General features: G+C 37.1%; 2 protein-coding genes across 2 annotated transcripts in view; one reads left to right on the top strand and one right to left on the bottom strand.

Moving 5' to 3' along the window:
* Positions 1-6068: 6068 nt before the first annotated feature.
* Positions 6069-7651, top strand: LOC139855793 (B3 domain-containing protein Os04g0386900-like). The gene is made up of 3 exons (XM_071845038.1): positions 6069-6099; positions 6567-6737; positions 7162-7651. The coding sequence occupies exons 2-3, from the start codon at positions 6570-6572 to the stop codon at positions 7468-7470; spliced, it is 477 nt and encodes a 158-aa protein (XP_071701139.1). The 5' UTR covers positions 6069-6099; positions 6567-6569; the 3' UTR covers positions 7471-7651.
* Positions 7652-8515: 864 nt separating this feature from the next.
* LOC139854302 (protein NUCLEAR FUSION DEFECTIVE 4-like) overlaps positions 8516-24200 on the bottom strand; it is a 120530-nt gene continuing 104845 nt past the window's right edge. Inside the window, exons 2-5 of the mRNA XM_071843614.1 lie at positions 12392-13105; positions 11023-11363; positions 9505-10375; positions 8516-9000 (exon numbers count right to left, since the gene is read on the bottom strand). Coding sequence (XP_071699715.1) covers positions 8516-9000; positions 9505-10375; positions 11023-11363; positions 12392-13105 — 2411 coding nt within the window. The remainder of the gene's footprint in view (positions 9001-9504; positions 10376-11022; positions 11364-12391; positions 13106-24200) is intronic.

The following is a 24200-nucleotide window of genomic DNA, read 5'->3' as shown; positions in this document are numbered from 1 at the left end:
TGAGATTATGGATTGTGAGATCAAAACTTTGAAACGCAACAAGATTTTGATCGTCCGAGTGCGATGGAATGCCAAACGAGGACCTGAGTTTACTTGGGAGCGAGAGGATCAAATGATGCGGAAGTATCCTCACCTTTTCCCGACTCCTCCACCTACCTCAGCTTAAATTTCGGGACGAAATTTTCTTTAACAGGTGGGTAATGTAACGACCCTGAATTTTCCAACGTTTATTTATTAATTATTATTATTAATACGTGTGATTAAACGAATATATGTTATTACATTTACATGTTGCATGATTGCCCGTACTTGACTTTAATTGCCCGAAACGTCTTTGTGACACTCGGAATTTCACGAATAATATTTTCAAGTATTATTTACATTCATGATTAGTTTTATTAATCATTTTAATTAACTAAGGTTATTGGTTAATTACTTGGATTTTAATTGGATTATTATCTATTTGGACTTGGGCTTATTCATTTAACTTGTTACTTCAGGTGCTTAAGGTTATTTACTTCCGCTGTCGTGCTAGTCTTGCCGTAGACACCCGCTGCTCTAGTGTTATCACCGCATGAACTGTTTATCTTGCATTCAAACTTTTATACTTTTGAAACTATGTTTTGTAATGACCTAAGGGTCACATACATTTATTTATGCTTGCTATTCGTAGAAGCATACTGTTGGTGTAAAACAATTGACGTCGGTTATGACGTCATCTTTTTATCGTGAATGCAACTTCTTTTATTACAACATATATTACTTAACCTTGTAATGATCCTGTTGTTGATGATTCGTACACGATGGTTTTGTATGGGGTATCACAGTTATTGAGGTGTTTTACCAGTAGGTTGTACATAATTCTTCAAATATTGTACATATTGTCATGAGGGTATTTTACTATAAGATTATACATAATATTTCATATATTATACAATTAATATGTTAATATTTTTATTAAATAAATAATTAATTATTTTAATGACATAATTATAGGTACCTTAAAAAATTTCTTTTTATTTTTGAATTTTTTTAAATTTCGTATATTTCTTATTTATGACACCATGATATTTATCATAAAAAATATACATATCTTATCCAAAAATAATTTTTATTATATTTATTACTTATTTTTATTTTGTGTTTTTTAATTAGAAAACTTGGGTTTCATGTATTTTTTTAATTTTGGGGTTGTGTGGAGAAGAAAATATTCATTAAAGGAGATACAAAAAATAAAATGATGAAATTATCCTCATGTGCAAAGCATGTGAGGCATTTAATAGTTACTTTAACGTTCGTCAGTGAATTAGACTCTCGTGAAACAAATGCATACCACAGTGACATTTCAAGTCAAAAAAATACTTTGACGAAATTACCCTCATGTGCACAACATGTGAGGCATTTAATAGTAATTTTAACATCCGTCAGTGAATTAGACTCCAGTTATAATTTTGAATTTAAACATATCGAACCCATCTAATTTTATCAGAGGGTTATTTGGCGAACCATACTTTGCCGAATACCAACTGGTGTTAAACTAGACAAACGTGGAGTAGATCTCGTGTCGGTTCTTTGGCCACTATGTAATAATCAAAATGAAAGAGTTGATCACATCATCCTTCGTTGTCCTGCTACCATGGGCATTTGGAACCACGTTCTCCGATGGTGGAACTAACCCTCAATCACTTTTACAAGCCTTGACGACATCCTTACTTCTAACGAATCTTTCACCAACTCTTCATTCCGTATCCATATTTGGCAAGCCACCAAGTGGGCTTGTTGCTACATTATTTAGAAATATAGAAACCTAAAAGTTTTTTTCAGTAAAGATTGGAATCCCGCAACTACAATCTCCGAAATTCAAACTCAAAGTTTCTCATGAATCTCCAAGCGAACAAATAAAACAAGGCTCGAATGACAACAATGTCTTATAAATCCTTCATTCTACGTCGTCTCTCCTAACACACGAACGGGCATTAGTTAAATCATCTCGATCCATAAATAATGGTTATATGCGCTCAGGATTAAAAGAATAGTGGTCTCCTCCTTTGTCACCGCACGATCAGTACTAGTGGTTTTCACTCTTCTGTTTGCGTACAAGTTCAACCGGCCATTGTCCCATCATTCATGGATCGCTTCGTAATACCCTCATTCGTTATATGTATTATCTCGTTTATGATCATTTTCCATATGTTGTATAGATAGTGAATAGGGCACATTGTATAAACCGTTTATAATAAATAAAGATTTACTTGTTTTTCAAAAAAAAAAAATAATAATAATAATAAAATATTGTTACGACATTACAAACTCAAAACCTTTATATAACCCAAGTGACATCAGCATACTCGGACTATACAAGTATACAATCATTATAGTAACTCCTTACTGAATAAAACCAGCTTTAATTTCTGTCAAAACTTCAACAATGGCGGATGATATTGATAACGACGCTAACAAATTCGCAATATTCACTATCGGATCAAAGGTAGAGATAGTCAGCGATGAACCGGGCTTTGACGGTGCATGGTACGTCGTAACAATAGTAGATGTAAACGTACATAACCCTAAAATCAAAAACAACAACGGGTTTTTAGTAAAATACGACACATTGTTTGAAGACGACGACTTAAACCAGAAGCTGACGGAGATTGTCGACGGTAAGTGTCTCCGGCCATTACCACCGCCGGAGTACAACGGCGGTGATGGGTTTGAGTTAGGTGACGTCGTTGATGCATTTTCCAGAGATGGATGGTGGATTGGGGTTGTTGTTGAAAAGGTGATGAATGATAATGATGAAGAAGATGATAAATATGTTGTTTGTTTTAAGATTCCATATGAGGAAGTTGAGTTTGAGGAGTTTCAGTTGAGAGTTCATGTTGACTGGATTGACTCTTGTTGGAAGATTTTACCAAAAAAGATGCGCAAGACCATAAGGGTATAATTTTTTTTAAAAAATTTTAATTCTGTTTTGTGTCAGATAAATATGTGTAAATGTTTGTTTTATTGTGATTTTGTGAGAATTTGGAAATTTTTTTTTTGTTTTGGTTTTTTTTATGCTGATGAAATAATGAAATAGAGTAAATGATTTGGTTAGAATTTTGAATATATAGGTAATAACTCTATATTTTATGGTCAAATTTATACACTGTTAAGCACCCTTTAATGACCCGATTCGTTGGATTGAATATTGATGTTCTTGTTAGAGCAGTTTTGATGTTTAAACTACATCCTAACGTTAGAAATGGTACACTTTTGATGATAATACTCACAAATGAAAGATCTAATTAGTAGATGATGACTTATAATGGACTTGTGATAGTGGACTAATGGTTTGTTTGATTATAAAAGTCAAAAGAGTGCTCTGCTTCTATAATTTTGAATAATATTTGCTTGTTGTCGTTATGCAGACATCGAGGAAGCTAAAATCATCTGGTAAAAAGGCTGCACAATCATCAGTTTCCAACTATGATCTTCTATCAGGCATTACCGCACCATCGAAAGGACCTGGTAATTCAGACCACACAAGCACTCATTCTACTGAAAAACGTACACGCTTACAAACTAGAGCTGTAAGTTGATTGTTCATCTTCAACACATTGTCTTCAGTTATTTAAAAGTCACATATAGTTATTATGAATCGTTGATGGTAAAAGTTATGGTCTTTAAAACGTGCAGGAAATTAATTCTGAACAAATTGGTGCTAGGGATGGTTATGTCCCTAGTAGCATCAATAGAGCTGTGGATTCGAATTCTAATTTACATGGTGAAAGATCCCAATCTTCGACAGCTGTTATGAACTTAGGTTGTTTTATATTTTCTCTTTTAAATTTTAAATCAGTGATTATATATACTATATGTTTTTATTTGACCCATTTGACATGTTTAAAATATGAAGCAAATAAATCTAACCCATTCATATGCAAGTGGGTTGAAATAGCTTGCAGTTAAGTGTATGATCACCTCCCTTAACACGAAATTGGGGGTTGATCTAAACTAACAATAATGTCAAATATTATGTGGATTATGGTTATAGGTAGCAACGGAGCCGAAAAACTTACAGTGCATGTGACGGAAACAAAAGAATCTAGTGCTATTAATCCAGATTTACCTGCTGTGGAATGTGGAACAACAACCACGGTAAGCAATTTTCGACCATTACGTTTGTTGGGTCGTGATGGCCCTTTCGTTTTTCTAATGCTCGGTTCTTTGTTAATTCTCCAAGATATGTCCTTAAGTACAATGTTGGGTACAATTAGTATAATAATATGGTATGTGGATTCGAAGTAAACTATATCCGAATATTAAAAAAACACAATATCGCTCCTCGTGCTAGGCATGTCTTCACCATGTCCTCGAGGGCACCGATATTTAGCAACTCCTCCCTCACCATGTCCTCACTCCCCTTGGTTACTTTCCTCCAATTTTTCTTCAATTAGCATAAATGAAGAAGGCAATGTTTTATTTGTTTATACTTTTGACTGAAACACTTGTAAATTGGTTTGTTTAATTAATTCGATGGACCCATGTGAAGGCGATGAAGGATGTCATGGATATTAGTGTTCATATTCAAAGGAAAAAATGAGTAGAATATGATCATGTAGTCATGTGGTAGTCTGTCCTGGTGAGGATGAATGTCATAGATGTGAGTGGTCTTATGGATTTATGATAAGCATGTATGTTAGTGAATATAAGTTGATGCGTTAGTTTTGGGTGTCAGTTGGATTTGTGACGCAAAAACAAAAACTCATCAGTTTTGATTCAACCACCAAGTGATTTTCCAGATTTAATTAATATATATATTTGTTATTATTAATTTATTTTTTTCACTTAATTTTTAATCAAATTTTACTTTTTAGTCAAAAAAAAAAAAAATAAAAAATAAAAAAAAAATGTACAATGTGAAAACGGTTAGAAATGAAGTTATTTTTTGTCTAAATAAAAATAGGATTGTAGTGACAACTTATTGGACCGTCACAGTTGAATATGCTATGTACTAGGGTTCACTTTTTAGCGATTTTGTTAGAAAAATCCATAAAATGATAAAGCTCGAGTTTTTGGCAAACAGTTTAATACAACAACAACAACACTCAATCCCACGAAAGTGGGGTATGAGAGAGGTAGGTGTAGACAATCATTCCTCGTACCCTAGATTAGAAGGAAGTCACTACTCCATTCGCGGGTATAGAACCCTCGACTAGATAAGGTCGTCCCTCCCTCTACTCTAGAGCAAAAGAGATTGCTTCCTAACGGACCTCCGGCCAGAAATGCTCATAAAAACGAAATAGGGAGGGCAAAAGATACTTACCTAAAAGAGTTATGTGCGCCTAGAAAGATGCAACCAAACACAGTAACCATAAAAGAAAACACATATAGCCGTAAAGCACAACAGAATGACATAAAGCATGGATAATATGGCATATAACATGGATAATGTAGTGCACATAACCATTTAATTTCAAATGGGCCTACATACATACATACATACATACATACATACATACATACATACATACATACATACATACATACATACATACATATACCCACCCGCGCACCACACATAAACATGGATAAATACTCATGCTTAAACATATTATATATATATATATATATATATATATATATACATCCGTAGATATATATACCTAGGTACAGATACAAGGCAGACAAACATACATACACTTTGATACATAGATACATATATAGATACAAACATATACATAGATACTGGAGCATAAATACCATGTAGAGGGATATATATAGTGTAGTTATAGAATATCTAGTTATAGATATAGATATAGATATATATATATATACACACACACTTGTATAAAAAAAGTAACTAACACAAACAAAAAAGAAAAAAAAAGAAAAAAAGAAAAGATCTTACTCAAGTATTGTAATTCTACTCCTCCACAGGTTCCTATCAGAAGTCATGTCCTCCGTCAATAGAAGCTCTGTCATGTCAAGCTTCGATCTATCCTCCATCCTACGTCCAGGTCTACCCCTTCTCCTAACGCCGGCAACGGCTAGGGTCTCTACTCTCCTAACCGGGGTTAAAAGTGGGCGTTTCTCCGTTGATCTTACTTTCTACTGGTTCGTAATTACCTCTCTGCATCTTACCATAATTCTCATTTATTTATCCTTAACTAATTTTACGGTTGTTATATTACTTTTATAAACCCTAATTCTGAATCAAATTAAGTGTTAGTTTCTCTTTTTACTTAATTTAGGTAAACAAAGGAGATAACGTGCTTTATTGTCTTTTGAGAGTGGTATATACGTGTAATCGTTGTATAATTGTATTTCTTAACTGAAATTGAGAAATATACAAATTCATCACAATTCATACATTATTTATGCTAAAAGTTAGGATTTTGTGTGCCTAATTCTGAAATTAGGGTTTTGTGTTTTAATTTCATCACCATAGACTATAATTAATAACGTTTTTTTTTTTTTGACTTTGCTTTACCTGTAGCAAAGATGTTAAACCATTGTGTCATTCTGAAATTAGGGTTTTGTGTTATAATTAATAAGGATTTTTATTTTTTTTACACTTGCAGAAGATGGATTATAAAACACAGATAGGATCAGTCACGCATGGGGGAGGAAAAACTAATGATGAATCTCAGATGCCTGAACCTTTAGAAGATGATGAATCTTGGCCATTAACGGACAAACCGTATTTTATTCAGGTTCTTCGCCAAAAAAATGTTGCTAGGTTGTTTCAACTGGTAATTTTTCATGTCCTTAATTTAAGTTTGACTACTACGGTACGATTCAAAGATCTGAGCTTTAAAATCAAAATGTATGCAAACAGTTTTATCATGTCAAGAAATATGAATTTACTACTGAATTAATGATACAATGCACATTTTAGACGATACAAAACTGGAAATACCATCTAAACTATTTTTTCGGGATGTGACAGTTCGGACCCAATGACCCATTCACTTATCTTTGCCTGGTAAACTGAAAGTCTGAAACCTGTTACTGTTTGATACATTGACTGTTTATATATATAAAAAAAAAGTGTTTCTAAACTCCTGAACCAAAGTTTTTCGGGTAAACCTGACCCGACCCATATAAAAGGTAATTGTTTTGACCTAATACTCAACCCACCCATTTGGCCTCTAATGTTATTCATTACCATTGTAGGAGATCCCACCAGAAGTATCTGATAAGCTTCCAACTAAGTCCGTCCCTGCTCAGTTATTATACCGAGGGAACACATGGAACCTACTCCTCGGTGATCAAAAGCCTAAGAAAAAGGTTGACAAACATGGCTGGACAAAATTCGTGACTGACAACAATCTTAAAGCTGGAGATGCATGTGTTTTTGAATTGATGGATGGAAAGTTAACGAATCTTGTTAAGTTTAGAGTTCAGATCCTCAAAGATGATTTCCCTTCAGAACTATTGGCAAATGCAGCAGGAGCTAACGAGGACAATCCTATTGTATTGTAGGTTTCGCTTTTTGATTATTACTTACGTCTGAATCATTAATGATGGTGTTTTTTCAAAATTGTTTTTGTTATGTAGTAATGTAGATCTAAGCCTGTTTTAGGTTGTGGGATTTGGAGATTTGTTTATGTTGATATCTGATTCTGCTGCATTACCTGTTATCTTGTGGTTTAGTAAAGTGCATTCGAGAACATTTCATTGTTTTGCGACCATGTTATTTGTGTTACAATCTTTTGTAGTTATGTATAAGGCTAACACGGGCTTGCACTCGAGTTAAGACGAGCTCGAACTCTAGCAGACCGACTCGAGCTTGGCTCGACAACCTTAAGACGGGTTTGGGAAATTGATAAATTGATGATCCCTGCTAGAACCCGGGAATATATTCATTATAGCCCATATTCAGTTAATCATGCTTGATTTGAACTCCACTTGGATACAATTCAACTTGAGCAGGTTGAAATTTGAATAAATTAATAGTTTGAATAAACTCGGGATTACTCTGAAAATCAGTCAAAACTCGACCAAAACTCGGGATTACTCGGAAAATCAGTCGGATTTCGGTCAAAGTCAAACTTGGTCAACATTCGAGATTGCTCCTCGAGTTGCCGAGTACCCATTAAAAGTCCCGATCGAGTACTCCTTGAGTAACGATTTTTGCAACCTTTAATACGATAATGCTCGACTCTAGCTAATTTATTTAGTTTCAAGTATGAGGTTAAATAACTTAATACAGAATCAATACACTTACACCCTGCACTAATATTACAAAACAAAAAACTATATTCTACAAATATTTACATTTAGTCACTGAATGATGTAAAAACAGCATCAATTTTTTCAGAAGTTTTGATAAATGAATTTACCGTTTGATGTACATAGTCAAGATCATTAATGGACATTGTGATACATACAGTAGCAGGACTAGCAAAACTTTAACAAATGAGAATCCTATACCTATAAATTCACAACTCCTGCTCTTCTCATTTTCATCTTCATACGTGGTTCGAACTCGAAGATCACTAATTACTACATACACCCTATTCTTCCATCAACCGTCATCAAAGATCGAACGATGTCTACTTTTGTTCTTATGTTGTTTTTCATAAGCAGGTTTTGTTCTTAGAAAAAGAATATAACTAGAAGCCAAACCTATCAAAGAAATACAACCCCATATGAGAAACGTCTCGTAATAGCATCCTTTACCAATACATACAGTTGATCTATCAACAAGTTCCACCAGTTTCGGACTTTCAATGTGATCATCATAGATTAAAGCTGCAATAACACCATATATTAACGATCCCAACGGGATATTCGTTATTACAATGTTATGATTGATCCCAGAGCTTTTCGGCCCGAAAAGCTCTGACGTAATTGATATCGCTGTTGAAATTAAGAACCCGGAGCATATTCCTATGAACCCGGTTGCTACACTCAAAGCAGTCAAATTTGACGATAGGAGTAATGTAAGAAACGCGATTGGCATTGGCACGAGTCCAAGCGTTAACCTTCCTGTTCGAGTTGTATACATTCCTGGATACAGAAATTTATTTTAATTAGTTACTGATGATATTCTACTCTTGGTGCATGCAGAGGTGTCAAAATGGGCGAGGTGTCAAAATGGTACTTTTAGAACGGGTCAAAAGGGTTGAGATAAAGATAACACTCCCTCCGTCCCAATCTAATAGTCCAGTATCCCTTCCCTTTTTGTGCTGTCCAAAATTGATAGTTCACTTTCATAAATAGATAAAAATAATGCCATAAAGTTCTTTTATATCTTTACTTTATGCATGTAAAACAAAAATCTAGAGAAAAAGTTAGGGTAAAACCTGAAAACTGTAAAATTAACAAAAAGTACAGTGTGATAACAAAATTTCTTAAACTGTGTGTTTTACGTCTGAGACTATTAAATTTAGGTGGGTGGAAGTATGCAGAGGTGGCAAAATTGGCGGGGTGTCAAATTGGTACTTTAGAACGGGTCAAATGGGTTGAGATCTGTAAAAGCTACACGTCATTTATAGTTAATCTTACGCTTACCTGTACATTTCTGGTGGTAAAAGCATGCAACCAAATCTGCAGCAGCCGAAAAAAGACGACCAAAAAACGAGCATGTAGAATAAATCGTAACAAGTGCTTTTGTCTCGGTTATGAACCCAAGTGATTGAGCAATCTGTCCTAAATTATTACTGTAAACAAGTCCAATTGTACCCCCGCAAAAATACGCGATATAGTAAAGCCAAAAGTCATATCGACTCAAAAGATACACAGGGTTATGTTCCTCGCCAAGATCCCTTATTCGATCTTTCTCAAAAATCATATAAAAAATCCAACAATTCCTATATTGCACAGGACTTGAACATTCTTCAACAACTTCTTCATGGTTTGTTGATTCAACCAGTTTATAATTCGGGCCTTCAACATGGTGGCCCTCGGAATAATAAGCCCGATGGCCCGTTTTAAAAATGTAAACAATTTTAGGGAAAATAAATGGAAGGACTATTAACAACATTGCCACAACTACTACACTTTGTGATTTGGGTTCGAAAAGGAAAAGATATAGGCCCGTTACAGCGGCTAATGTATACATACAGACGAATACATGTGCATCATCTTTAATGACTGTTTCATCTATTGGTTGTGACCCGGGTTGTTGGAGTATCGGGCCTAGTGCTGCAATTGCGACGATGAACGGGACAATGGCGTTTAAAAGAAGGTATGAGGTGTTTTTGTTATTAGGGCTTAATTTAGTTGCAATTAGATTGTATAAAGCTGCTGTTACTCCATTGAAACTAACACTTAATGATACTGCAAGTGGCCAGTTTTCTGTGAAGTTTGTAATGTTTAAAACGAAACAGACTGTGTTGAACCAGGGGATGCTGCCCCCAGCTGATAACGATAAAACAAACACCTGTAAATTATTGAGATTATGGCTGAGGTTAGCATCAAAATTATGACATCGATAAACTAATTTTTTTTTAACATCAACTTAACATTGATAAACTGTTATAAACACAATAAATGAATCAAAAGAGATAAAATAATTAGGTTTAGCTAACTAGCTAATTAATTACCCCTTTTATTAAGCACACAATGTATTTCACCAAACTAGCTAACATTTTTCAATTTAAGTTTTCATTTTAAAGCATTACACAAGAACACAAAAAAGCCCTGATAACAAATTAGCTACAAAATTGCACACTCTTATTATGTTGTTTGTTTTACAGCCTGAAGATCTATTATGTCTTATGTCTATGCCCCACAGACGTTTTTACTGCAAACTGTTTGTTTTTATGAAGACATAAGATAAAATAATGTCTTGTTACATCTGCAACCTCGCAGACTTAGAAATATGCTTCTGAGTGCTGCAGACAAAACTAAGTTGTTTTGCAGACATAAAAACAAACAGTATTCAGTATTCGGCATACATCATATGGACCTTTAGATCACATCTTCTTTAAAGACATGATCCGTAGATCTTCAGACAAAAACATCTCCAAAAACAAAGCCATGCATAAATTTTAAATTTAATAAGATTTTGAAATAAAAATAACCAACCATGAAATAAGGCAAGGAGAATTGTTTCTGAATAATAAGCCATTGAAGACCATAACCGAATAAACCGAGAAAAGCAGCCATGAAAAGAACAAGCCATGTCGGAAAATACAACAAAAGAAGACCAGAACACCAGCCGAACAACTTGCCAATATCGGAAGCCATGGCCATATAATTCAATTGCACCTGATTTATTTCAAGTATTCTTTTCATTTGTGTTGAATATGAAGGGAAGTCGAAATTTGTACCGGTAAACGCCTGTATCCATATCGCTGCTACCAATACCATCCATTTTCGACATTCTACGGATACCTTCATAATCTTAATTAATCGCAATCTTAATTCTTAATATCATGTATGTATTGTGTTCGTCAACAGATTTCACACATACATGAAAGAGAAGGATCCAAGATTATGTTATGTTAATTATAGTAATAACATTCGTATTCGTAATATCATCATTTTGCAAGGCGGGGATTACGCAAATATCTTATAGTCCAGTTTTAGTCCTCCGTCAACTTAGAAATTTAATAAGGTCCCTACACTACTCTATAATTGTTACATTTATTTACGGTCGTTATTGTTCAATACGGAGTACTATTTTATCAAAAAACTTCAGAATTTTATATCAAAAATTTGTTAACGCGTATAAAAGTATTATATAATTCAATAACCATTGTACACTTTTATGTATGTTACCAACCGTTGTAAAAATGTATGAAACAATCAATGTATACAAAAATGTATACAACATATAATGAAAAAAGACCTTAACGAAAATCAACCAATTATTCTTTACAATAATCTGTCTATCACCGAATCATTCATCAACTAGATGATGATTTAATATACTCACTCAAGAACCCTAATTGTGTAATCTGAAACTATCAGACGAAAGAAGAAAATTATTTACTATCAGACGAAACAATGTGTGGAAAGGGGAATGGAATAGTTGTAAGATTTTTTTTATTTTTTTTATTTTTTTTTCGCGAAAATAACGAAAGCTTATATAAATACTGAAAATGTTTTCGAATAGAAAACATCTTCAACAAAGGATACAACGAGATAATCCCCAATGAGACTCGTACCTAGAAAGCAACAAACTAACAAACTATTTATACCGAGCCTCATCTTGACCTTATCTAAACAAAAAAATCGAATCAATTGGGCTAAAAACTAACCGAATACAACCCAACGCTTTCAACAAACAACAAAGACATCACACTCAAAAACGAAAAATACACTAGGAAACACTATGCTGAGGACAACGAACTCATATATCTTTGATAAAAACTCCAAATTCTTTCGCCTCAGCTCATTGAACCAAATTTTTTTTTTCTTTTTTGTTGATTTTTATTATTTAGCGGAGTACTAGGGACCTCACGAGTACTAATAAGAGAGGCATTAACCGGTACGCTCTCTTCAGCCATACTCGTCATCATTTCGTCAAATGCCGCGAAACCTCCTTGGACATTATTCCATTCCAATTTGCCATTGAACCGCATGTTTTTATTGCAAGTTGAAACGCCCTTCTTGACATCTATACCTCCCATAAATAAATTTTGAATTGCATCCCCGTAATCCAACTCTTCAATGTTATCCTGAAGCTTATGGGAACTCGAGGTGGACGCCTCGTTCACCTTTTTTCTCGATCTCGAAACAATATCGCCAATTAGACTTGGTCTATCTTCGTTCGATTCTTTCTTTCGTGTAGCCAACAATTCTTCTTTCTTTCTTTTCTTTTCCTTCTTCAATCGAGCCAATCTTTCCGCGAACGTAAGGTTGTCTTCGTTTGCTTCCGAATTCGGAAACTGATAAGCAACTTGAGTAAAAATATGATCCTGTCCAGGCCCATCAATCGACCCAAAAGAATCTTGTACTGGGTCAGGAATATTAATAGCATCAATTGGCCCAGCAACAACTAAATCAGGATCAGGTAAAACATAAGAAGGCCCAACTACTTCTATTGCAACATTGGAAGCGACACTAATAGACTTCTTGAAACCAACTTGAGCAATATCCAAACCATTAAAAACATGTCTATCATCTAAAACTACCTCATCCGAATTACAACCAACAGAGGGACCTGCACCAAGAACATCCTCAACCACCAAAGAGCCAAATTTAATACCCGAATCAAATACACCCGTTCCGCACCCAAAAGTCTAATTCTTCCTTTGAGCAGAAACCGTTAAACCAACATCTTCAATCCCCTTTGATGGCGTCTTATAAACATCAAAATGAGAATGAATAAACTAAATTCTTGTTCGGAGTAACTTGTTTATCTAAAGCAACCGTACCGTTTGACACCACAAAACGATTTGTGGACATCAACAATAGTTGGTCGAAGGTCTCGAAAACAATACGATTAAGGCGATCAAAGTCTGAAACTTCAGAAACCCAAACGTTACATCTAGAACACTCTTTGTCTTCCACATCCACTTTGACCGTATCGTGGATATGTTTCGTGTTTGTCGACTTAATAAACGCAAAGAAAGATGCAACATTACCTAAATCCGAAGTCCTTTTTGCCACCGCAATGTAACAACCCAACCCGTAATCCATACGATAATTTTTTTTTTATACAACACAATTACACGCCAAATAAATATGTAACCCATTTCACGAGTTCCATTTAAAACACACAACAATTAATTGTTTACAAAAGGCACGAGGGCCACGAATAAAGTTTAGTACAAGTTTGACCCATTACAAATGATAGTTTACAATCCAAACGACACTTCGAGCATGGTTTGGGACTAAACTACCCAAAACGTTAGGCCAACATCAAAACTCCAACAAAGCATCATCACGGGACACCTAATGTCCGATAACCCCCTTGCCCTTAACTGCGCCTGCATCTAAAAAGATAAACAACGAGAGGGTAAGCTAACGCTTAGTGAATGCAATAATTATACACATACATATATAGCCTACTTACATGCAATCACATACACAATTACCTCATACACGCTAGCAATTTAAAAGACATACCAACGCAAGGCATAATGTTAAATCTCCAAGACCACAAGCTAGCACAACGATAACATATATAACTCGAATAATGTGAAAACACCACACAACAAACACATAGCCATGGTTAACCAATAGTACAAGGAATGGTACTTCGAATTTCCCATTGGTGTTCCCAACAACCGTTAGCGCACAACAAATTATAACACTAACCCCGGAGTGGTATCGATCGCCCAAACTTTAAACCCACCCGTCACGTGTAATATGGTATCGAACGCCCGAACTTTAAACCCACACTACATGCCCACACACGTATATGACATGGCATCGAACGCCCGAACTTAAACCCATATCATATATTGACCCGATGTGGTATCGACCGCCCGAACTTAAACCCACATCGAATCTCGTACAAGTAAATACATTATATACACATATGCATAATCATTCCACTCACCTCAAGACTCTTATGGAAGCTAACCGAGCTTGCAAACCTTCAATGTAATGTACCTATTACATTATGCATTTTATTAACATACAATCTAGTTGAATTAAATGCCAACTTCTAACCCTTGAGCATTTAATGACCCGATTGCATTAAATGACTCAACTACACCAAAACCGCCCATTAATGGCCACGCCTAGTCATAGATCACTTAAGGCTAGTGATTAGGGTCTATTAACATCAACTAACATAAACTTGGTGTATTTCATAACCATTTCACCCGATTAGGTCAACTAGTGCTCTTTTGACTCTTTGACTCACAAACCAAGTCAAACTTACACATTAAAAATTCTTTCATCCTTTTAAAAGTGCATTAGTGACTAACAACATCACTTAGCACTTACAACCTCAAATCACAAGACCAAACCCTAGATAATAGCTATTTAGGGTTTCCTTTTAACAATCCAACCCAAAATCCACCCATTTAACCCTCAAATGGGTCACACAAGTTCCATATGAACCAAACCCTAGCTTAAACTAAAGGAAACTCAAAACTTAGAGTTGAGACTTACCAAAACTATCCTCTTGTAGCTAATAACAAGGAGAACAACTTTAATTCTTGCTTCTAGGATTAATTCACAAAACTTCACCTTCAAATCTCGAGTTTAATCTAAGTGAGTTTTAGGATTTGAGAGGAAAATGTGAAAGAAAATGGAAAAGAAATAAGAAATGGAGAACAAGTGGCTGATATTAAAAGCTCCAAACAGATCTACACGTAAAAAGACCAAATTGCCCCTAAACCCTATTTAATTTGAGAAGAATTCGGAGTCTGATTTGCAGGGATGCCGCGGCGCGGCGCCATTCGTCGCGGCGTGACGAATCGAAGGAAAAATGATCACTCTTAACCCTCTTTCTGATCCTGGTTTGCTTCAATGGTCGCGGCGCGGACCCGTTTGTCGCGGCGCGACGTTAGCCTAGGTCTGGTCACTTCGAAAATTTAACATGAATCAAGGGTTCAACAACTAGCACACCTCATTCACCCTTCCTATGCACGTCTAAACTTCAACCTTAAGTCTCACACGACTCAACGCCATCACGTCACATTCATATACGCGTACACGCACGCATTCGAATATACCCATATATATATACACACATATACATATATGCACTTACACCTAACTAACACTTTAGTTCATTTAATCACATAACGAATAATTTATAAGCGTACTATTGATTAAGTACATACCTTTAGATGCGCACGGGAAAACGGGGTGTTACCACTCTCCCCTACTTAAATCGGAGCGCGTCCTCGCGATCCAAGCCGCATGACACGAGGGAAGGTAAACCAACACGAATTCTTCGGGCTCCCAAGTAAACTCAGAACCTTTACTACGACGCCATTGGACCTTAAAGGTCCTCACCGCTTTGTTACGCAACATTTTTACCTTCTCATCGAGTATAGCAATCGGCTCTTCAACGTATTCTAACTTGTTGTTTAGCTCAATTTCGTCTAAAGGCATCCATGAAGAATCATCCGCAAGACACTTACGGAGGTAGGAAACATGAAATGTGTTATGGATCCCCGCAAGTTCTTCGGGTAATTCCAAACGATACGCGACTTCACCAACACGAGCTAAAACCTTAAACGGCCCAATAAACCGAGGAGCTAACTTTCCCCGTTTTCAAAACCGAATGATACCCTTCCATGGCGAAACCTTAAGCATCACCATATCGCCTTCTTCAAATTTGATCGGTCGCCTACGTTTATCGACGTAAGACTTTTGTCTATCTTGCGCCGCCTTTAAACGAGCCCGAATCATATCGATTTTGCTATTTGTCTCCAATACCAAGTCGGTGCTCCCGGCTTCCCTTTGACCCACTTCACCCCAACAAATTGGGGTTCGACACCTCCTACCGTATAACATCTCATATGGTGGCATTCCAATACTAGAGTGAAAACTATTATTGTACGAGAATTCCACCAATGGCAAATGTTCGTCCCAACTATCGCCAAAATCAATAATACACGCACGTAACATATCCTCCATTGTTTGATTCGTACGTTCAGTTTGACCATCCGTTTGAGGATGATACGCCGTACTCATATTCACCCTCGTACCCATGTCTTCATGAAACTTCTTCCAAAATCGAGAAGTAAAACGCGTGTCCCGATCTGAAACAATAGATGCGGGAAAGCCATGTCTCGATATCACCTCTTTAATGAACATCTTCGCGAGTGCCTCCGACGAAATTGCTTCTTTAATAGGAAGAAACAACGCACTCTTCGTCAATCTATCGACAATCACCCAAATAGTGTCAAATTGGGTTCTTGCCGTTTTCGGCAACTTGGTAATAAAATCCATGGTAATATGCTCCCACTTCCACATCGGAATTTCTAGCGGTTGTAACTTACCATACGGCTTTTGGTGTTCGGCTTTAACTTGCAAACACGTGACGCATTGCTCAACATACTTAACAACGTCGTGTTTCATGCCCGGCCACCAATAATCTTTCTTCAAATCATGGTACATATTCATCGCACCCGGATGTATGGAATACTTAGACTTGTGCGCCTCATCAAGAAGCACCTTTCGGAAATCACCCATCTTAGGCACCGACACTCTTTCTTGAAAAGATAATAAACCACGCGAACCCATCGTAATGAATTCCAATTGCCCCACAATTCGTTCCGCATGCTTGTTGTGAACGTAAGCCTCTATTTGAATCACACCAAGTTTTTCAAGAAAATCGTTAGTAATAATCATACGTAACAATCCCAATCGTAACGCCGGGTGGTGACTCTTTCGGCTTAACGCATCCGCGACCACATTCGCTTTGCCCGGATGATAAAGTATCTCACAATCATAATCCTTCACCACATCCATCCATCTACGTTGACGGTAATTCAAATCCCGTTGATCAAAAAGATGTTTCAAACTCTTGTGATCCGAATAAATCGTACACTTGACACCATACAAGAATGGCTCCAAATTTTCAAAGCATGGACCACCGCCGCTAATTCGAGATCATGAGTTGGGTATCTCTTTTCATGTTCCTTTAATTGGCAAGAGGCGTAAGCGATGACTTTACCTCGTTGCATTAGAACACACCCGAGCCCATTCAAAGAAGCATCACAATAGACCATCATATCAACTACACCTTCCGGTAATACTAAGACCGGAGCTTTACACAATTTCTCTTTCAACAATTGAAAAGCGATTTCTTGCTCGTTCTCCCAATTGAATCTCGTATTCTTCCTTGTCAATTTAGTTAATGGCGAAGCAATCTTAGAAAAGTCTTGGATAAACCGACGATAGTAACTGGCCAATCCGAGAAAACTTCGGATTTCCGTAGGCGTAGTCGGTCGTCCCCAATCCTTCACCGTCTCTATCTTCCCCGGATCCACTTGAATACCATCATTGTTCACAATATGGCCAAGGAATTGAACCCCCCTTAGCCAAAATTCACATTTTGAGAATTTAGCATACAACTTCTCTTTTCTCAACGTCTTCAATACTTCGCGCAAGTGGTGTTCATGTTCCGTCATGCTCTTAGAATAGACAAGAATATCGTCAATGAACAAAATTACCGACTTGTCCAACATAGGTTGGCACACTCGGTTCATAAGATCCATGAATGTCGCCGGTGCATTCGTAAGACCAAAAGGCATAACCACAAATTCAAAATGCCCGTAACGCGTTCGAAAGGCCGTTTTCTCAATATCTTCCTCACGGACCCGCATTTGGTGATAGCCGGACCGTAGGTCAATTTTTGAGAAATACGTCGCACCTTGGAGTTGGTCAAACAAATCGTCAATCCTAGGTAATGGATAACGATTCTTGATCGTCACCTTGTTCAACTCCGGATAGTCGATACACATCCGCATACTTCCATACTTCTTTTTCACGAATAAAACCTGAGCACCCCATGGCGAAGCACTCGGTCGAATGAAACCCTTCTCAAGTAACTCTTGAATTTGATTCAAAAATTCTTGCATTTCCGTCGGTGCTAAACGATAAGGAGTTTTAGCAATGGGAGTAGCTCCCGGAACCAACTCAATGCGAAATTCGACTTGTATTTCTGCCGGAACACCCGGTAACTCATCCGGAAAAACATCTTCAAACTCACTTACCACCAGAATTTCACGAATGGGTGGTGGCTCATCATGAGTATCAACAACATGGGCAATAAAAGCCATGCCACCACTAACAAGGAAACGACGTGCCCGTACAAAAGTGCATCCCGGTACAAGTCTTCTACATTTATCACCATGAATAATTAACTCTCCCCCACTTGGGGTCTTCACATGAATAGATTTTTCATGGCACGCAATATCGGCTCTATTATGATCGAGCCAATCCATACCAACCACGATATCAAAATCACCCAACGTCATCGGAATGAGATCAATATTAAAGTTCTCGGAACCAAACACATCATTACAATTCTTACACACATCAACCACTAGCACCGTCTTGCCATCCGCTATTTCGACTTCTACTGGACGACTTAACTTAGCTAACGGTTTATTAAGTTTAGGCATAAATTTTAGAGACAAACGATAAATTTGCACCGCTATCAAATAGAATCCTTTCCGGATTAGAGTTAACCATGAAAGTACCTGAAACGACTTCATTGGATTGCTTGGCTTCGTCATTGGTCATCAAATAATTATGTCCCCTAGCCGACCCCGCCGCCTTATCCATTCTCTTAACTTGATCATTTCGGAGTTCGGGGCACTCCGACTTTCGGTGCCCTTCTTGTTGACAATTGAAACATGTGATCACATTAGTACGCGATTTTGGGCAATCACGAGAGTAGTGACCTTTTTGCCCACAATTGAAACAAGTGACCATGTGACCACTAGAAGCACCCTTCTTCACGCTACCGACACTTTCGGATGCTCTTACTCTTCTTGTTCGAAAAATTAGAAGCTTCAAACTTTCGTTTACTTGGCGCATAACTAACCGGACTCAGAGCTTGCACTTCAAACCCCTTCGCCATCGCCAAAAGCTTAGCAAAGGTCTCAACATGACCAATACTAATTTTACCCTTCAAATCATCTCTAAGGGTCGCATGAAAGTCTTCCATTAACAATTGATCATTCCCCACATACTTGAGGCAAAAACGCGCCTTAGCAAGAAAGTTGGTTTTAAGAGTGTTTAGGTCCAAAGACTCTTAACGCATTTTCCTTAACTCGTTGCGCAATTTGGAAAGATCCGCCTGCGTACGATATTCAAGGAAAAACTCCTTCTTGAAATCCGCCCAAGATAACCCCACAAAATCCGCATCACCCACCATATCAATCTTGCCATCGAGCCAATCTTTAGCATGGCCCCTTAACAAACTAGTAGCAAGCCTTGTTTTCTTTTCGGGAGGGCACTCGGTCGTGCGAAAACAACCTTCAACATCGGAAATCCAAGCCGCACTCTTCATGGGGTCGGGAACCCCGTGAAAGTGAGGAGGCTTAGTCGCCAAGAAGTTCTTATAGCTAAACTCCAACTCGCCCACATTTTGAGGTCTAGGAAACCTCCTTTCAACTTTTTCTTTAAAGGCATTAGTCATCCGTTCTTGAATCATATCGACAATTTGTTCCGAAACCGACTCTTCGAATATTTGTTTAACCCTTCGTGAGAAAACCGAAACATAATTTTCTAAAGCGGTCTCAATCTTGGTAGTCATCTCATCTTCCTCCACATGAGAGGGACCACCATTGCCATTCGTATTCGTTCCGTTTCTCGTCTTCATTCTAAAGATTAAAAATGGATTAGACATCACCAACAATTTAATACAGATATATACCTATGCATATGACCGCACACACACCACATGTAGCTCGATACTTGTCGCACATCCTTGCTTGACTTGACTTGCAACCGTAATAGGGGTCGCGACTCACTATTACGCTCACATGCCGTGCCATGCTCAAACGTGTCACAACCATCTTGCTCGATGTTCAAAACAACAACACATGATTAGTAACATCATAACATAGCATAGTTGTCCACTTATGCATCAAAGAACTAATCAAACCCCGCACTGACCCGTAGTCCTACAAGTCCCGCATATAATTCCACAACACAAAAGTCTAAGTCTAGGCGCCTATCTCAAGTCACCTAAATCCCTTAGACCATGCTCTGATACCACTTGTAACAACCCAACCCGTAATCCATACGATAAATTTTTTTTATACAACACAATTACACGCCAAATAAATATGTAACCCATTTCACGAGTTCCATTTAAAACGCACAACAATTAATTGTTTATAAAAGGCACGAGGGCCACGAAAAAAGTTTAGTACAAGTTTGACCCATTACAAATGATAGTTTACAATCCAAACGACACTTCGAGCATGGTTTGGGACTAAACTACCCAAAATGTTAGGCCAACATCAAAACTCCAACAAAGCATCATCACGGGACACCTAATGTCCGATAACCCCCTTGCCCTTAACTGCGCCTGCATCTAAAAAGATAAACAACGAGAGGGTAAGCTAACGCTTAGTGAATGTAATAATTATACACAAACATATATAACCTACTTACATGCAATCACATACACAATTACCTCATACACGCTAGCAATTTAAAAGACATACCAACGCAAGGCATAACGCTAAATCTCCAAGACCACAAGCTAGCACAACGATAACATATATAACTCAAATAATGTGAAAACACCACACAACAAACACATAGCCATGGTTAACCAATAGTACAAGGAATGGTACTTCGAATTTCCCATTGGTGTTCCCAACAACCGTTAGCGCACAACAAATTATAACACTAACCCCGGAGTGGTATCGATCGCTCAAACTTTAAACCCACCCGTCACGTGTAATGTGGTATCGAACGCCCGAACTTTAAACCCACACTACATGCCCACACACGTATATGACATGGCATCGAACGCCTGAACTTAAACCCATATCATATATTAACCCGATGTGGTATCGACCGCCCGAACTTAAACCCACATCGAATCTCGTACAAGTAAATACATTATATACACATATGCATAATCATTCCACTCACCTCAAGACTCTTGTGGAAGCTAACCGAGCTTGCAAACCTTCAATGTAATGTACCTATTACATTATGCATTTTATTAACATACAATCTAGTTGAATTAAATGCCAACTTCTAACCCTTGAGCATTTAATGACCCGATTGCATTAAATGACTCAACTACACCAAAATCGTCCATTAATGGCCACGCCCAGTCATAGATCACTTAAGGCTAGTGATTAGGGTCTATTAACATCAACTAATATAAACTTGGTGTATTTCATAACCATTTCACCCGATTAGGTCAACTAGTGCTCTTTTGACTCTTTGACTCACAAACCAAGTCAAACTTACACATTAAAAATTCTTTCATACTTTTAAAAGTGCATTAGTGACTAACAACATCACTTAGCACTTACAACCTCAAATCACAAGACCAAACCCTAGATAATAGCTATTTAGGGTTTCCTTTTAACAATCCAACCCAAAATCTACCCATTTAACCCTCAAATGGGTCACACAAGTTCCATATGAACCAAACCCTAGCTTAAACTAAAGGAAACTCAAAACTTAGAGTTGAGACTTACCAAAACTATCCTCTTGTAGCTAATAACAAGGAGAGTAACTTTAATTCTTGCTTCTAGGATTGATTCACAAAACTTCACCTTCAAATCTCGAGTTTAATCTAAGTGGGTTTTAGGATTTGAGAGGAAAATGTGAAAGAAAATGGAAAATAAATAAGAAATGGAGAACAAGTGGCTGATATTAAAAGCTCCAAACAGATCTACACGCAAAAAGACCAAATTGCCCCTAAACCCTATTTAATTTGAGCAGAATTCTGAGTTTGATCTGCAGGGATGCCGCGGAGCAGCGCCATTCATTGCGTCGCAACGAATCGAAGGAAAAATGATCACTCTTAATCCTCTTTCTGATCCTGGTTTGCTTCAATGGTCGCGGCGCGGACCCGTTTGTCGCGGCGCGGCGTTAGCCTAGGTCTGGTCACTTCGACAATTTAACATGAATCAAGGGTTCAACAACTAGCACACCTCATTCACCCTTCCTATGCACGTCTAAACTTCAACCTTAAGTCTCACACGACTCAACGCCATCACGTCACATTCATATACGCGTACACGCACGCATTCGAATATACCCATATATATATATACACACACATATACATATATGCACTTACACCTAACTAACACTTTAGTTCATTTAATCACATAACGAATAAGTTATAAGCATACTATTGATTAAGTACGTACCTTTAGACGCGCACGGGAAAACGGGGTGTTACACGCAATGACTTCACCGAATTTCTCGGCTACTTCCAAAGAACTCGCCTTCGACACACAAATAACCGGAATACTCGTCATCTCCAACCAAGCAAAATGATGAAAAGAATTAGCCAAAGTCGAAAACGGGGTGACTAAAACAAAATCATTCGATCGAGGTGAAATGTCCCGTTCTTATTGATTAAAAACGTTCCATATTAATTGATTTCGTTGCGAGGTTTTGACCTCTATATGAGACGTTTTTTAAAGACTGCATTCATTTTAAAACAAACCATAACCTTTATTTCATCAATAAAGATTTAAAAAGCTTTACGTAGATTATCAAATAATGATAATCTAAAATATCCTGTTTACACGCAACCATTACATAATGGTTTACAATACAAATATGTTACAACGAAATAAGTTTCTTGAATGCAGTTTTTACACAATATCATACAAGCATGGACTCCAAATCTCGTCCTTATTTAAGTATGCGACAGCGGAAGGTCTTAATAATCACCTGAGAATAAACATGCTTAAAACGTCAACAAAAATGTTGGTGAGTTATAGGTTTAACCTATATATTATCAAATCATAATAATAGACCACAAGATTTCATATTTCAATACACATCCCATACATAGAGATAAAAATCATTCATATGGTGAACACCTGGTAACCAACATTAACAAGATGCATATTTAAGAATATCCCCATCATTCCGGGACACCCTTCGGATATGATATAAATTTCGAAGTACTAAAGCATCCGGTACTTTGGATGGGGTTTGTTAGGCCCAATAGATCTATCTTTAGGATTCGCGTCAATTAGGGTGTCTTGTAATGACCCGACTTTTTCGACTTGCTTTTAGGCCTTGTGTTTTAGCGAAACTGCATATTTGTGCGTACTGTGCTACTTTATACTCTGGAACCTTTATATACATGTTTACTTTTATTTATATATTAAAACGTGCCTTAGAGTACGTAGGATACTTAACTTGATCACCAGATGCTTTATGACCGTTAGTGTCACTTGACGTTTCGAATAAACCGCGAACTGCGCACATCTTTAACTTTTGTCGTAATCGGAATATTATGACTGCGAAATATTAATTATTATTTTATAATAATAATTACTTGGGTTTATGGATACTTAATTATGCGTAGTAATTTACTTATGCTTACTAGTTAGTCTTGTTGGACTTTCTACCTTGTTGGATTTAAGCCCACCCTACTCGAGCTAGTAGCCCATTTATTTAGCCCACTTATTAATTACTAGTGACCCATTAATAAGTAAGACAAATTCCCATTTATTAGAGGGAACATGCTAGCATTTATGTCAAGTATTATCCTTAATGTTGCATGGGATCATAACATAAGCACCAACTTTAGACAACCATTAACCAAAAAGCAACTTTTTATCCCCATTTGTCCCCCCTAAAAATCATGGCCATGAGGCCTCCCTCCCACC

This window comes from Rutidosis leptorrhynchoides, chromosome 6 (genome assembly GCF_046630445.1).
Source record: "Rutidosis leptorrhynchoides isolate AG116_Rl617_1_P2 chromosome 6, CSIRO_AGI_Rlap_v1, whole genome shotgun sequence".
NCBI classification, from domain to species: Eukaryota; Viridiplantae; Streptophyta; class Magnoliopsida; order Asterales; family Asteraceae; genus Rutidosis; species Rutidosis leptorrhynchoides.
The sequence above is the reverse complement of the archived record's forward strand: the minus strand, read 5'-3'. Positions and strand labels throughout refer to the sequence as shown.

Bases quoted from the DNA above. Each gene is read 5' to 3' on its own strand.
- LOC139855793 (XM_071845038.1), top strand. From the start codon at position 6,570: ATGGATTATAAAACACAGATAGGATCAGTCACGCATGGGGGAGGAAAA. The intron at 6,738-7,161 runs GTAATTTTTCAT...TTACCATTGTAG, and splicing joins TTGCTAGGTTGTTTCAACTG to GAGATCCCACCAGAAGTATC.